Source organism: Priapulus caudatus, unplaced genomic scaffold (genome assembly GCF_000485595.1).
Source record: "Priapulus caudatus unplaced genomic scaffold, Priapulus_caudatus-5.0.1 Scaffold155, whole genome shotgun sequence".
In the NCBI taxonomy this organism is placed as follows: domain Eukaryota; kingdom Metazoa; phylum Priapulida; class Priapulimorpha; order Priapulimorphida; family Priapulidae; genus Priapulus; species Priapulus caudatus.
In genome coordinates this window covers 11,369-27,945 of record NW_014577216.1, presented here as the reverse complement: position 1 = coordinate 27,945, position 16,577 = coordinate 11,369, and the positions used below count along the sequence as shown (strand labels likewise).

The 16,577-nt window shown below is 39.8% G+C and overlaps 2 protein-coding genes across 5 annotated transcripts in view; both read right to left on the bottom strand.

The window, feature by feature from the left end:
- LOC106806328 (kelch-like protein 28) overlaps positions 1-1,267 on the bottom strand; it is a 33,996-nt gene extending 32,729 nt beyond the window's left edge. Inside the window, exon 1 of the mRNA XM_014808235.1 lies at positions 1,182-1,267. Coding sequence (XP_014663721.1) covers positions 1,182-1,188 — 7 coding nt within the window. The 5' untranslated portion in view covers positions 1,189-1,267. The remainder of the gene's footprint in view (positions 1-1,181) is intronic.
- Positions 1,268-4,930: 3,663 nt separating this feature from the next.
- The window catches only part of LOC106806354 (ABC transporter B family member 27-like), an 18,503-nt gene continuing 6,856 nt past the window's right edge, over positions 4,931-16,577 (bottom strand). Inside the window, exons 1-16 of one of the 4 annotated variants that reach the window (XM_014808262.1) lie at positions 16,198-16,271; positions 14,677-14,979; positions 13,909-14,414; positions 13,575-13,686; positions 13,094-13,268; positions 12,012-12,072; positions 11,530-11,665; positions 10,363-10,551; positions 9,782-9,910; positions 9,401-9,474; positions 8,791-8,946; positions 7,823-7,949; positions 7,495-7,628; positions 6,871-7,041; positions 6,125-6,247; positions 4,931-5,339 (exon numbers count right to left, since the gene is read on the bottom strand). In XM_014808262.1, coding sequence (XP_014663748.1) covers positions 5,178-5,339; positions 6,125-6,247; positions 6,871-7,041; positions 7,495-7,628; positions 7,823-7,949; positions 8,791-8,946; positions 9,401-9,474; positions 9,782-9,910; positions 10,363-10,551; positions 11,530-11,665; positions 12,012-12,072; positions 13,094-13,268; positions 13,575-13,686; positions 13,909-14,414; positions 14,677-14,971 — 2,550 coding nt within the window. In that variant the 5' untranslated portion in view covers positions 14,972-14,979; positions 16,198-16,271 and the 3' untranslated portion in view covers positions 4,931-5,177. The other 3 variants (XM_014808263.1, XM_014808264.1, XM_014808266.1) reach the window with 3 other exon arrangements.

Here is a 16,577-nt window from a genome sequence, read left to right as displayed (position 1 = left end):
CAGTCTATGGGCTATAGGCGGCACACTTCTTTCTAACTCCCGTACGAGCTCGCCATTGGAGCGTTGCAAAAACGTTGCAGCGTTGCGGAGCAAGAATGAGGTCACAAAGAGCACCGGTGGGTGTTTCCTGATTCTGACAGCCATTTACATTTACTGGGCAACGTTATCGAACGCGAGAATTTCGTCAGTCTTTGTGTGATTTCGCGTGACACAGCTCGGTTACGAACAGAGACAGTATGTTTTTATAACAAGTAAACACTGTTGTTGATATAAAAACAAAGATGGAGTAGAATGGTTAAATATTTGTGTTGTAATCGTGTGAATCGTTGTAATCGTGTGAAGCGAGCGTCGAGCGTATTTGGGCAGCACGCTTTCCTACCTGCTATATATATAAGTGTAAGTGCACAGTGCAGCCGCGTGAGGAATGGCAGCCGCAAGTGCATGTTGCACATAGGATTTGGACGGAATTTACAGGAAACTGTCGGCAATAATAGGTGAAAGATAGAAACATTAAGAACTTGGTAGTAAATAGATTTCGTATTTATTTAGTATTATATTTTATTGAAACGCTTCAAGTGCCTGTGCTCGCGTTTGGCTGCACAAGGTTCACTGTAGAAATATTAATGTAACTAGGTAAGGTGATGATGATGACGTACAAGTAGAGTGGAGCCGTAAATTAGACTTGATCTAATATCACTAAGCGTCAGTCTGCTTTAAAACCATAGGCATAGCTATGGTACAGCTAACAAGTCTGTGGCCCGGAGAGCATAGGATTTGCACATTTATTTGCAAATTATAGGGCCTATACATTATTTGCATATTATACACGTGTGTACTGCAATACTTACACGTTACGATGGAATAGTAGTGCAGCGTACTTTAGACATTACTCCGTGGCCTCACAATCACATTTGCACAATCTCATTACTAATACAGTAATACTAGCATTAACTAAGTTAGTTATAGTAGGTAATACTACTAGTACTGCTATTACTATTTAGTATTACTGTATTAGTATTACTAGTATTAGTATTACTAGTATAGTATTAGTAGGCGGTTTATCGAACACCGAGAATTGCAAATGGAGAGCATATATTAATATTATAATTTAACAATGCTCAAACACCAATAAGGCAATGCTCGATCACACGCAAAAATTTCGGGCTTGATACCCGTTTTACCAAACATCCGACGACATTCAACGAATGAGAGTAAGACTTGCAATAGCAATGACAATGTCAACTAATAAACATAAACACGACAACCACCTACCACCGCTTAATATAAGGGCGCTTCGATCGCACGCCGCCGCCGACGTTACGAGCGCCATCTAGTGTGCCCATGCGATATTTTCATCGTATTGTACTGAGAACAATGTATATATATATATACAAATCAATATTATATATACAATGTATATACAAATCAATGTTTGCATTGTTCTCAGGTATTGTACACACGCATACTTCTATTCAGGGGTGAATAATGACAACAGGTCACCAATCTTTTTGCACTTTTGACTTTTCACAGATTTGTTCACTTTGTATCGAGTCCAAGTACTTAGTAATTTTACAATAACTGATAAAAGAGGTATGCCAACGATTTTTTGGATTCTTTTTATTTTGTGCAAAATAAACAGAATAGTTTTTAACAAGTATTGACGAGACTAGGTGAGCACGTTCACACAAGGACGACCAATTCACAAAGTACTCTATTGCTCCTGATGATATAGCAATCATTAAAGAGCTCTCCACTTTAGCAGTCAATAAAACAATTATTAAAATTAAATTAAATAGGTTTACTATTATTCCTCGAAACAATATCAGACTATTGAAAGCGTAATCTCAAATATTACTATAGTCAAATTAGTAAATATAAAATAATATTATAGAATATTAGTAATACAATTAATGTATGCATTGCCTAATTATCGTGAGTGTCTATGTGTTGTAAGGTAGCTGCATTTAAAAGATTTAATTTATGACCACATAATTCATTGTAATACTGTTGCTAAGATGTACAAAAAACATACTATACTGGTAATTTACAAAATACATCACACTTCTCTAATCACAGTTGATAGTTATATATTCATATATTCACATATCAGATATCCAGATAGACATGATACAAGATTGCGTGGCACAGCTTTGCTGTTGATCCTAAGCGCTGCGCAGCGGCATAAAACGCCGGCGATTTCCGCGGATATGCGCACGCAACGCTGGGCATGTTCAAGTCTGAAACGCTGATCCGCAGGTTGCGAACGTGCCCGCCAAATTCGAGGCACCCGGCGCACCACCGTCTATTTACAGCGTCGTTCAGCTCGTTACATCTTCACGCGGGATTGGTGAAATAGCTATCGGTCTGTAGTTTTTTAGAAGATGACATGATTATATTTATTGACGATATTGTAGGAATTTGGAGATTATAAAACAGTAACAAAAATCGCCTCAGTCTTCTCCAGATTACGGCCTGAATCAAAGAATGATTGATTTAATATGAACAAAACAAGATATAATTGGGTATAAATTGCACAAACAAAGAAAGGATAGCGGAAGGACTATTTAATAGGCGCAACAAGTAATCAAAATGCCCAAATATTCATACCTAGGGGCATTGATGTAATGATATAGCGAGGTTTTATAACATTATGATAAGCAGTCCGAAACGTGAAAAATGTAGGGTCATGATGAGGGAAATATTACTTCATGGGCCAGAAGAGCAACAATTATGGAAATCATACTATAGAGCACGCAGTGAAATTATTTTACGAATGTGCCACAGTTGCCTTTCCTTGCCATAATATACAGTGAAAGATGGACTAACCTACGTAAAGAAGAAGTAACAAGTGCGCGCGGGCCGACAGCGCTCATCTCACGGCTGACTGCCGGTGACTCTGTGGTGGAGTGCGTGGCATTCTGTAAACCTGAATTAGTCCCAATGTGTTCAACATTACGCTGCCGAAGCAGTGGAGCGCACAGGATGCCGTATCATGGAACCTTCTCGAAAAAATGTCTTGTTCGGCGCGATCGTTATGAAGTTGCCACGAGATGGCGCGCACGTTTAGTGTCTTTAAGATTAAAGATGCTGAGCTTCCCATCGTACGTAGTAGCAACACTATTTGCAAGACGAAGTAGGTAAGCACTCATCCATTTTACGCTACGCAGCCTACAGCCTGAATAGAGAGCTGCCACCTCGTATACAATACGCAGGCAAAACTACACAGCTACTTATCAGCCCCACATGCACTGCGAGTGCGCCATAAGTTACATGTAACACACTGACAGTTATACGATTTTAAGGATTTAAGGAGTAAAGAAATCTATCACGATTGAAGGAGCATTAAACCTTCTCAACCAAATTTAGCTTTTTTGGAAACTTTTCCGCCCTGCTGACATTGCATAGCCTCATACATCATGCGCATGTATAGATTCTACTTAGCAACCCGGCCAGTCAATTCTTTGCTAACAGTAAACAAATCCTATGTTTACCCTCGCTCTGTAGGCGTTCAAAGGTTATCGACATTACTTGCTTGTCCGCATTGCTCAGCGGAAAGTACATTTTCAGTCGGTCCCTTTCAATCAAGCATAACATATGTACGTTCACCCACTTTAAAACAAAAAGTTTTTTCAACGCCTCCGCTTATAGACCATGTCCTCAGACAAATGTCTAAAATTCTGCCCTGTGCCCCTCCCTTCTTCGATTCCTTTAGTGATTACTCGATGGACCTTTGACCTGTGACCTCCATTTCGCGCACAGTGATGGCCTTTTCCTACCATGATGCGTTATCCACCACTGCACGAGCCCGAGCCTTAGGTCGAGACCGTTATAGATTTAGTGCCGAATTTGTGCATTCCGTCCCTATACCTTAAGTTAAGGACTTGAATGGTTCGCCCCATTCTTTTAGCACCTCTCTGACTCTCTTGACTTTGACCTCCAGCTTTCGACATCCCAAACTCCGCTTTTCTTTTTTTTCTTTTTTTTTTTTTTATTGGATTGACGGACGGACGGACGAACGGCCGTGGGCGTGCTACAAGGGGGCGGGGGAGCGGGTCCAGGGGCCGTCCGGACGCCATTCCTGCTCGCGCAGCAAAACGCATATGAGCGGGCCGTTAATTTTCAAAAAAATTTCTGCGTGTGGGAGGCTCCTCAGCACCCAGCCGCCTTCGCGTGCTTGCAAGTTTGGGTTACGGTTAGACCCCTCTGCTACAAATCCTATACACGCCCCTGGACGGACGGACAATCATGCAATTCTACAAGCTGCACCTGACTACGTCAGATGAGCTAAAAATGTTGGAGGATTTCCAAAATGAGTGCCTGCGCAAAATGATAATCATGCAGAAAACCTACCGAAAGGCATTGAAAGACGATGAAAACTCCAAGGAAAGATACGGAGAAATGAGTAAAAATAGCATATAGTTTCTATACGTAAATCGTGGTAAATACATATAAAAACGCATTATTTTATTGAAAATCCCCATATTTACTTATAAAACATCCAAGAGATGGCGCTGTGGCATGTAAACATTAGCTCCGAACATTGTGTGTTTTATTGAATTGTTCAATGAATGACGCACTCGTTCACTTCCGACAGCGAGTGAAAATTTTCCTGTTCGATGCGAAATGCATCGGCCGGGCATTTAATTATTTACGAAAAGTAAACAGGCTGGGGAAAAGAACCGGTCACGTCGGTGACGCCCCATTCATGCCCATCAACGAAGAAGGCGGGGCTTATTCTGATTACGGAGATGCGAAAATGCAACAGATCGGACGTAGCGCAGTGCGCTAAACAGCGTGTTATTTTCGTTTTTGTGCCAAACTCTCGTAGGAAACCGTTCTAGCCTAGCAGAATGCCCTAGTTCTTGAGATCGGCGATTCCGTACCTCAATGGGTCCCCACCTTTAAAATTATAACGGAGAGGTGCGGCGTACGCTGTGATTGGAAGACACAAAGTGTCAATCCTCGGCGCGCCTCGGCATCATGGCCGCATCACGTCTGGTCAACACAAAAAATCACTAGTAATGGCATAAATATATTATACTTTAGACTTTAGAGGAAAAGAACAAATTAAATACATCTTACGACTTCAGATGAATCATAATACATCATTTGATAGCTGATTATTATCACTGGTGTTCAATGTTATCTCACAATCTTTAGACTTTGGGTTGAAGAACTCATTTTTTGCCATTATCTTCATCGACCTGTGGTTCAGATGTCAAAGAAGCATTTTCTGAAGTTAATTGTCTCAACACAAGTTTTCGGTAAACTCCATTCCTGGCCAGAAGGTCCTCATGAGTTCCCTGTTCTACTATGATTCCCTTGTCAATGACAATCACCTAGCAAGCAAAGTACAGATAACAGTATTATATTATGCTATATTCACGGTGGTATATCAGTTCAACACTGAAAAGAACCTATAACTGTTCATGTAATGTAATTTAGAATATACTTTATGTAATTCATATATATACATATTAGAAAAATATGTTTAAAAGATAAATGTAATCCAAGGTTCAGCCTTATCTGCAGTTACACTAGAAATGTGCTACATATCAAATTTTCCTATTTCATATAAATAATAAATAAATCACTACATGCTTCGTGCCTATAGTGGCAATATATGCAATTACGTCACCCGGTAGCTTAAAATACTATAAACTACGTTAAGGCATGCTCAAATAAAGTTGTAACATGTGTTATTGAAATCAGCAATTATTAATATATGATCAACAATGCTAACTACGCATCCTATTTTACATACTAGCAAGGTCTAACTTAAGCCCGAGTGCTGTATGTTACTGCAAGTACAGTGAAACCCCCATTTTATGCGCCCCGATTTAACGTGAATTCGGATATAACGCGATGAGTCATTGGGCCTTTTTTTGCTCTTTCCAGAACTGAACAGTTTTTTCGTGAGTTAAGCCGGCCCTAGGTCGGACTGCAATTGAATGCGACGCGACGCGACACATTGCAACTCACTGCGACTGAGTGCTTAGGTCGACAGCGACAGCATTTTTCTTGAACCACTATTTAGCGCAACCCCACTTTTTTCGCGATGACATTTTATGGACCTCAATGATCGAGTTATAACGGGGACACAGTGTAGCACGTATATAGTCACCAGAGCAGCAGTCTTGACGGTAGATAGCCGATGTGCAATAACGAGGACTGTCCTACCATCCATAGCTCTATCTATGGCCTCCTGCACCAAGTACTCACTCTCTGAATCCAGCGCACTGGTAGCCTGTAAGCAATGGGAGGAAAATTATTTGAAAAAAATAAATAGGTAAAATAGAAATACATACAGATATTGAAATAGGTTCAATTTATTATCAATAGCAAGAATAATAGCTTTAGCTTATAGCAAAAATCTTGATAATCATACTTGGTGCATCTCCCTTTCATAAAGGTAAATACTAGGTAGGACATTGCTTTCATTAATACATTCTATAAAAACAGGTTTTACATGTATCCTAGGTATAAATTGATCTTGTTCAATATTACAAGTTAAGAAAATACAAGGTAACAAATACCTGATTTCAAAACGTAACGATGGTCATTCATTTATAATAATGTGTAACACCTCTGTTTGTGCTGCAAACCAAGGAGCTAAATATAACAAGGAGAGGAAGCGCCGCCATATCTAGCCCAAATTTGGGTTCGGCAGAGACCCTAGAACAGATTAGTGTTCTATTGTCTCTGGGTCGGTCTGCACAGCCGTTTCAGCTGATTATGATCCATAGATGGCGCCCTTGAGGCGAAAAGCACACAGCCAATCCACTTCCTCTCCTTGTTATATTTAGCTCCTTGCTGCAAACGGACATCGTGCCACATGTTACACTTTGGTTGTTGATTTATTCTGCTCACCTCATCTAACAGCAGAATCTGGGGATTTATTATCAGCGCTCGAGCAATGGCTATTCTCTGTTTCTGGCCGCCAGAAAGTCTCAACCCTCTCTCGCCCACGAGCGTATCGTAGCGATCTTCGAACGACATGATGAAATCATGAGCATTCGCCTGCTTAGCTACCTCTATTACCTGCAACGCAACAGGTTTGAAATATCCATCCATATATACAAACGGCACACAGTTCTGGAGTTAGTCTAATCTTAAAGGTAGATGGCGCTAATAGTTTGGACAAAGCATTCCTTACACTCATGCCACGCCAGTCTCGTGCACGTTTGTGTAATAGATCCAACACACATCAATTTGGTCAAAAATTCGTTTGTTTCAGACACTATTATAAAGTTATGTATACCAAAATGTTGGAAAATAAGCCTTCATTGTTTGTCCCATCGTGCCCCACGTATGCGGGGCAGGATGGGACAGATATAGTTATGTAAAGTTGACTACAACTCAAAGGAAAAGTAGTCAAATAACCAGTGGCTGTGTGTGACAGCGTATAGCCTTACACAGTCTTTGTAAATCCTGTTTTATGTAACATTTAGTGAAGTGGCATTGACTTTACATCAGTCTAGTAAATTAACTTACCTCATCGATGCTAGCTTCCTTGCCATACGTAATGTTGTCTCTAATTGAGCAAGAAAACAATACTGGCTCCTGACTAACAATTGCGATTTTGTGCCTGAACCAATCACTGTCTAAGGTTGTGATATTACTCCCACCTAAGAAGCAGAATAGCAAAACAAAGAATGTAATTTATTTAGTTAATTACTCATTTAATTATGTAGATGTATGCGACTATGTATGTGAGATTTTAAGATGAATTGCAAGTATCTCGAAACTGAAATGAGGCAGAAATATATCACAAAAATCTCAAGAAAATTCTTAGACAGACACCAAAGTTAAAAGTATTTACCTAATATTATATTTCCTTGGTTTGTGTCATAGAATCGCTCTATTAAACTCACGATGGTCGATTTTCCTCCACCAGATGGCCCCACAAGTGCCACCATACTACCTATGTCAACCTTAAACGACACCCCCTGCAAAGACGGGAAACATATATTGAAACACCATTTCATCATTAATATCTTAGTCCTAATAAGATATAAAATATCCGTACAGTGGCCTTGCAATAAATCATAATACAATTAGTACTATAGGTACAGACAGAGGGAATGATTACAATATAGTACATTAGTGCACATATATATATATATATGTATATCATTTCTACAACAACACAAACAGCAGCAAACTGCACACACATAAAAACAGGGCTGCCCTGTCACGCATTGACCGTGAGACTCACGCATTTTGACCAAATCTCACGCTCTCACGCTGATCTTACAATATCTCACGCACAGCAAAAAAATGCTGAGATATCTCACGCATGAATATCTCTTCATGAATAAAACGCTGAAATATCGCACGCACAGCAAAAAAAATCTTACAATATCTGAAAACAGTCACTTTAGTATGCACCAAATTGCACAAATTGAAGTTATAAAATGCAAAAGCTCCCTACCGTGGGAGGGGGGAAACCCCCTCCCACGCCCACCCCCCGCTTGGTCGCTTCGCTCCCTCGCATCTCACTCTCACCTATCACCCAATGTTGGCAGCCCTGTAAAAATGCCTCTAACATCTTACTCCTTATGTTTATAAAGTCAATAGTAGAGTTGCTGGGGCTAATTTTTATCAAGCAGTACTAATTATGTATTTCACACTTACTGAATAATTTTCCGACAAATGTAGACACTGCATTGTACCAACAATATAGCACAAGACACATACACAGTTATTTACTGTTAAAAAAACAGAAAACATTTAATAGAGAGTGCGAAAAGGCATGTGCCGTATTAATTATAAGCGAAACTGACAAACCTTCAAGACTTCACTGCCCGGACGAGCCGGGTAAGTGAAGTGAACATCGTCAAAGGCAACCTCTGCCCTCAGCTCTTCCAGTCTGCACAGGCCCTGATTATTGACCTTAGGTTCTCTGTCTAGTAGCTCAAATAGACGGATGGATGCGCCCACAGCCTGCATTATACACACGCACATACACCATTAGATGTTTACTATACCTAAACACAGATTACATTAATTATACACAAAAACCATTAGATGTACAACATCTTTGCAATGAATCAATTTCCAGTAAAATGCAATGGTGAAGATATTTGTGTTGACCTGTAAATGACCTTACCTTGTATATCTCTATATAAATGATATGTCACACTGTGCTGCTCTGTTGTTAGAAGCACAACCAGATACATACATCTGAACCACTTAATTTTAATCCAAAAACACATGTAGATTATAACCATTGGGAACAGTTGTATAAACTCTACAAGTAAGGACACCAACTTTTTTTTTTATTAAATAAATATTATTATTTTTATTATTTATAATTTATAATTTTTGTTATATATTCAAATAGTTGTCATTTTAGTTTCAGAATAAGAAACCATGAAAAGTGTGGTGAACAAGATACCTGCATAAACTCCCCATAGAGTGCAGAGACAAATGCAAAACCCATAGCCACATTCAATGTGAAGAGAAGGAAAGCTGAAACATAGAAATAATTCAAAATAGACACTAATATAGTATAGAAAACTCAGTATGCCACTGGTTTTTCTTTCCACATATTCACCTTAATATGCTACATCTACTCATACACTACCAACGAAGGATACCATACCACAAGATGTTCATTGGAATATTACAGAAAAAGAAAGACGTTCAACATCACACACAGACAGTGTTAAACACACTCATTCCACCTAGATGCACATAATCCACTAAATGTATGCCGATTGTCATGGGTAAAAATGCAAAAATAGTCAACATGTTGCAGCTAGGCAGTTTCCCTTACAAGTGAGGACTCCAGCTGTGATGCCTTCTGAGGAATCTTGAGTGTTAGCATAAAGCAGGTTGCCTCCATACCACAGCACACAAGTGATGGCACCAAATGCCATCACATTTACGCCCCCTTGAAAGACACCTGCAACAACATCACACACATGATGACTTACCTACTATCATTTCGTATCAATACCAGGGTGCAAAATTAACGCGAGTCCGGAGTCAAATCCTCCCTGATTTACTGCCGGATTTGACATATGCAGGAGTCCGTGTGACTCCCTGAAAATTCTGTCATACTAACTAGTTCGTTCCAGAGCGCGGCCTCGCGAAGTTACCGTATTTTTTCAGCAAATGTCCAAAGAAAATTTGGCAGACGTGCAACGCATGAATCTTCAAAATAAGCACATGCATATTATTGTTCATATCTTTAATTTTGAACCTCAGACTGCGGACTCCTTCATTTTGCCACGAACTCCCTCTTTTTGAGGGCAGGGAATAAAGAGTATGATGGCATGAGTATAATATTCATGTTGCTAACTAAAATAAGCATAGCACCGTCAAGCCAGCAATGTATTGCGTTCGATCATTCACCTTGCAGCACTGCAATTCTTCTACCCAAGGAGAAGCTCTTGCCAATTTTCTCCCCATATTCTCTTACGGCCTTCCTCTCCCCACAGAAGCTTCGCACGGTGCGTATGTTCGACATGGATTCCTCAGCTGTGGTGTTTGCATCAGCCAGTTCGTCCTGAAACTTCTTCCGAAGCGACTTTAAAAACTTGCCTGAAAGTACCATTGCAAAGAGGGCACATGCACTCAAGGAATAAACGATCGAAATGAGTTTCGACAACGGCTGTTACACAGTGTGCAATGTTAAAGTATAATTATGCTATACTTTTATTACTACTTAGAATGTTTTAAATTAGAAAGTTTACATTTAGACATATTAACCGTGAGCACAGATGGGCTTATGATGTATATATATAAATATATCATTGCAAGGTTTTGCATATTTTATTGTGACAGTGCTTCAGTTTCAATGACATATTGATACCAAACATTTCACAACAACTATAACCAGAGAAATATCATTGTACATGCATGTGTGCACTAACGATACCTACAGTCCTACATAATTTCACACATGTTAATTGTTATCATAATTAGTAGTTTAAAACGTATAGACCTTGCAACAAAAGGCTTATATAGACCTACTCGAGCATACTTGCAGTGTGCAAACATCACGAAATGTTCTCATTGAGCCAGAAATGTGCTCCGAACTTGACTATTTTGACAATTCTGTCAGACGCAAGTTATTTGTATGAAGTGCCAGATAACGCAAAATAGTATCTATACGCCATAGCGCAAATAGTTCCTGGAACGAAAACACTATATATGTTTCCTGATTGCATATGTAATGTAGATAATGATATATGATTTAAACAAATTTCACAATTTTGTACTGAATAAACATATAATAATGAATTATAACTTGTTTTATCATAGAAAAAAACTAGCTGTTAACGATCGCTCCGCTGTGTCCCAGATGTGTAAACATCACTGTGGTGCTACTTTCGTAAGAGAAGTAATTTCCTTTAGATTTTGAGAAGAAATGTGATGAAAGTAGCAATACAAACGAGTTCTAGTGAATTTCTGCAACATAGACGAGCTCACAGAAGGTCTATATATATATGCATTTAACTGTGAGGTTAAGCAACTTTAATGTTTAATCGTACTATTGCACTATCTAATGTGACTTACCATACTGGACAGCACCAACAGCAATAGCAGGTACGACTGCTAGCAGTACTGCAGTAAGCTTTGCACTGAGAAGGAACATGAGCACAAGGGAGCCAATGATTTGGAACGTATAGCGTACCAACATTGAAATGTTCACCTAAAAAGCAAAGTATATTTTACTTTTTGTAACTTTCTAAAATATATAATCTCCAATTATTCAATGGGGATACATTGTATAAATTTTGCCATTTTGTTTTCATGCGGTGATAGAACTGAGTTTAGGAACATTCATCACTATTTATATAGAAAAATATATAGGCATTTATATCAGCAGTGTACAACATTGCGCTTAACACTACAGGACACATATTTACTCGTATTGAAAAAAAATTAGCAAAAACAAACAACTAGGATAGCCTGACATGTTCGTCTCTGATTTGCCTTTAGACTAGGATTGACAATGGCATTGACCATTAATATCAATTTATGGTAAAAATACGTACTGTCACAGCATTCTGCACAACTTGTGTATCCGAGGCAAGCCTGTTCGTTAGTTCTCCTGTCCTAAAGTGATAAAAGTTTTGATATATTAATACTCCAAGAAGGTATTAACATTGAATTGTTCACATTCGCAAAATTTGTATTACAGCACAAAAATTCCAACGCAGAACAAATGGCCTCACTCAACTAAATGACCACGACTCTGGTTTCGGCAAGTTTAACTGCAACAATAGAAATATCACAAACGAATCAGTATAACTAGAAAGGGCAGTTGTCGCCAACTACATGTATCCCCCGTGTTCTCCCCAAGATGTGTAAGTATACGAAGTTTGGTCGCGCTATAGGTCAATTAGGGGCCGAGTTATAGAGAGAAAGGGAAATATGATGAAGGTCAAGTTCAAGGTCAATGTCAAATAAAGGTTGCAGTGACCTGGTTTCGGTACGCGACACACCTTCTTCCCCAGATGTGCAAGTATACCAAGTTTGCTCGTGCTAGGCCAATTAGGGGCCGAGTTTTAGAGCGGAAGGGAAATATGACCAAGGTCAAGGTCAAGGTCAAATAAAAGCCGCAGTGACCTGGTTTTGGTACGCGACACACATTCTCCCCAAGATGTGTAAGTATACCAAGTTTGGTAGCGCTAGGTCAATTAGGGGCCATGTTATAGAACGGAAGGGAAATATGATCAAGGTTAAGGTAAAGGTCAAATAAAGGTCGTAGTGACCTGGTTTTGTTATGCGACACACCTTCTCCCCAAGATGTGTATGTAGACCAAGTTTGGTAGCGCTATAGGTCAATTAGGCGCCGAGTTATAGAGTGGAAGGGAAATATGATCAAGGTCAAATAAAGGTCGTAGTGACCTGGTTTTGGTACGCAGCTCACCTTCTCCCCAAGATGTGTAAGTATACCAAGTTTGGTAGCGCTAGGTCAATTAGGGGTCGAGTTATAGAGCGGAAGGATGATTCTCTGCGGCGGACCGAGCGGCGGCAGCGGCTGGGGAGACATGAAACCATAATATCCCCGCCGACTTCGTCGCGGGGGATACAATTAGTGCAGGCTATACCTGCTCACAAAACGGATTTATACCTAGTCTCATCAAAGAAGCCAATTTCTTGTTTTATTATGGCTGTGAATACATCTTTGCGTAGCCTAGCAACAAAGCGTTGTCCAGCAAGCTCAAACATCCACGCTCGAATCATCGACGCCAATGCTCCAACACCGTAGATCAGCAGCATGATCACCACTACCCTGTTCAACTTTGCTGGACAAACATAAATGATAGATTAGCACTTGCAGCTGCTCCCACTCTAGGCACATGCAGTCAAACCCGCGTAGAAGGGTCAATCGAGAGATGCAATGATTCTGTGACTACTAACACTGGTTTAAGTGTACCACCCTACCAAAAATGTGTTAATTCCAACGGCAGAAGCATGGGTGTTACATCTATTTACTAACAAACTTGCTAATGCCCGGTTAAGGATGGATACCGATTAGGTTCGATTACAGTTATAATACTAAACCCTGATGTGTTTTAGTTCCGTTTAATGAGTCACGCCAACTTACATACCAATAGACGTCTGAGCAGCATCAATCACTAGTCCAAAAAATAGCGGCGCGACTATCTGGGAGCCAGATGAGAACAGCAAAGCAAACAATCCAACAGATAATAATGGAAACTCCTGCAATTGAAAAAAAAAACACTACAAGTAAAATCGATTATTTTCGTAACCTCTTTAAATGCGGATGTCAATGTCATTGCTTTAATGACTCTTGGGTCTCTAGGGGGTTACCTTAATGCATTTTTATCATAAGCAAAAACAACTAATAAAGACTGAGAAATTACCACAATTAATACTAACAAATGCTTAAGTAATTATATGCAGTCAAAGTTGTAAACGTACTGGCTTTGCTAAAACAGCTATCCTGACAAGGGATGCCTCCCTTTTCTTTGGCGTACCATCCACATCAACTTCAACACCTACTGCATTGTAGATATGTCGTACTCTCATCTTTGGCAACTTCTTGTAAGTTCTGAAGCTTAGAACGTATGCGAGCAACTCTGCGAGCGAGAATACACACGCACACACCAGTGCAGCATAGAACGTTGCACTCATGGCGGCCGATTTAGAAGATCGGACGAATGCAGCAAGTATCATTCCACCTTTGATGAACGCGTATGCAGTGAATACAAGCTGCACAGCGCCAGCACTAGCGTGCAATACTCTCTTCACGAGAAACAGCTGGTAGTCAAGAGGAGACTCATACTGCTGCATATAAGTACTTTCCAACTTCCAGTAGATAGACACCAAAATGAGCGTACGCACGATCGCCAGTGGCAGTAGATCGAATATGGACGTTTCGAATGAAAAATTGATAACGCTGTCTGTGAGGTATTCACCACTGCCTCCTGAAAGCACAAAAATCTTTCATGTGACTATTGTCAATACCAAAAGCCATATGGGCAAACATTGTACATCTACCATACATACACAACAGTCATGTTCCTGGTAAAGCAGGACTGTCCAAATGATGAGAGATGTGTATGTCCTGTAACTATATGGACATTCACACACATTTCATCATATAATTGGTTACCAGAAATGCATATAAATCAATTTTTATGATTCAGCAAGCACGACCAGACTATATACAATTTTAATGTTACTTACCTGTAAACCACAACACCGCTGTTACAATACAGTCAACGAAAAGAAGTAGGGTAGTTAGCACTGTAAATCGAGCCAGAGGCAAACTGTAACGGATAGAGCACCCTGAAGGCAGCAGCTTGTTTTCCTCTTGTGTTGGTTCAAACGAAGTATGTGCATCTTCATGTGCCTCCACAGGCTCTACTGTATGGTCGACTGATCCATAGCTCAAACTCTCCGTACTCTTGTATTTTGGAAATGACAGATCTTTGGCGAAAGCCACTCGCTCACTCTGTTTTGTCAGTTTATTCGCCGCCATCGTTCAACCTGAAAACATAAGTCTGATCGTAATCATTTAGCATAAACATTTTACGTATATTTACTATTATTTAGGGGATAGATTTGTTCGCAATGCCCATACCGAGTGCCCACAATCTTTTGTGTGGATCTGGTGTACATTTTCTAAGGATGGTCAGATGAAACTTGAACTAGGGTCAGGTATGGTCATGTATAATCAAAATCCAATAATCTAGTGTGGCAGTGGCACTGGTCATAGTTATGTCCCTCGGTGATATAATTTATTGGTGAGTGCAGCAAGATATATCTGTGAATGTTTTTTTGCCTGTGTGTTTCTGTGTTGTTGGTTGTGAAATGTTATAAATGTTTTACATCATCTGTGGCAAGAAGCACATATGTTCAGTCATGAATATAGGGGGCTTAACTGTACCGGGATTCCCAGTTTGCACCCCGAAAGGCTGTTGCAGTGAAAGAAACGCTGTCAATATATAGTTGTTACATCACAGTCATTTAGAGAAAAACCAATGCTGTCAGTAGTTGTCACATGACTGTGACATGTCTGAGAGCAGCGCTGTCAGATCTAGGATAGTTTGGGACAGCCGCAATGTGTGCTAAACTAATATGGGGTGCTAAACTAGGCTTGGGCATAGTATATGCATGGTTGGACGTAGGATTTGGACGGGATTTACAGGAAACTGTCGACAATAATACTAATAGGTGAAAGAGAGTATAGAAACATTAAGAATTTGGTAGTAAATAGATTCCGTATTTAGTTAGCATTATATTTTATTGAAACGCTTCAAGTGCCTGTGATGATAACACTAACAGTTTAACACGTCAGTAGTGACACTGATATTGTGCAAACCACAGGCACTTGGGACAGAGTCAGTAAAAACTGAAAATAATAATTAATATGATTATGAACGCACATTCACAAATACGGTACCGTACCGGTACCTCTCAATTACAGTTCCACTGTTGTGTCACTGTATATCAACTTTCCTTCATAAAAACTAACGCTGCTGCGAGTGTGCTGTGTCGCCATTATATTTATAATGATAATAATATTCATTAGAATATAAAGTTATACCCTATCCTTGAACCGAAATGATTCATTTGTAGTAAACCGGATCACAACTACACAAGGTGGTCCTGAGCAATCGATAATCACCGAAATTAGTTAGAAACACTTCAGACATAAACACAAAACGTAGAAAACAAGGTAGAAAATAGCATACAAGTATTTACCATGAGTTTATCACGAGCCAAGACTAGAATGCTAAGAATAGCTACTTGCTCATAATCGTTCTGCTTGATTAATGATAACGAGCGTGTTTACGCGGAACACGCTTCGCCAGCCACCTATAGGACACTTGGTCAGACAATGCCAAGTTAAAGCTGAGAATAATATAAACATTGTACATAATATACATCTTACTATAAATGGGGATTTTGTGGTGTGTGTTGTGTGTGTGTGTGTGTGTGATGTGTGTGTGGGTGTCGTGTTGTGCTCGTGTTGTGTCGTGTCGCTCGTGTCAGTGTCCGCGTCTATACGTTTCCGCACCACGTCCAACGGATCCTCTCAAACTGGTACGAACATTCTACAGCATCATGACACGTTGCATTGG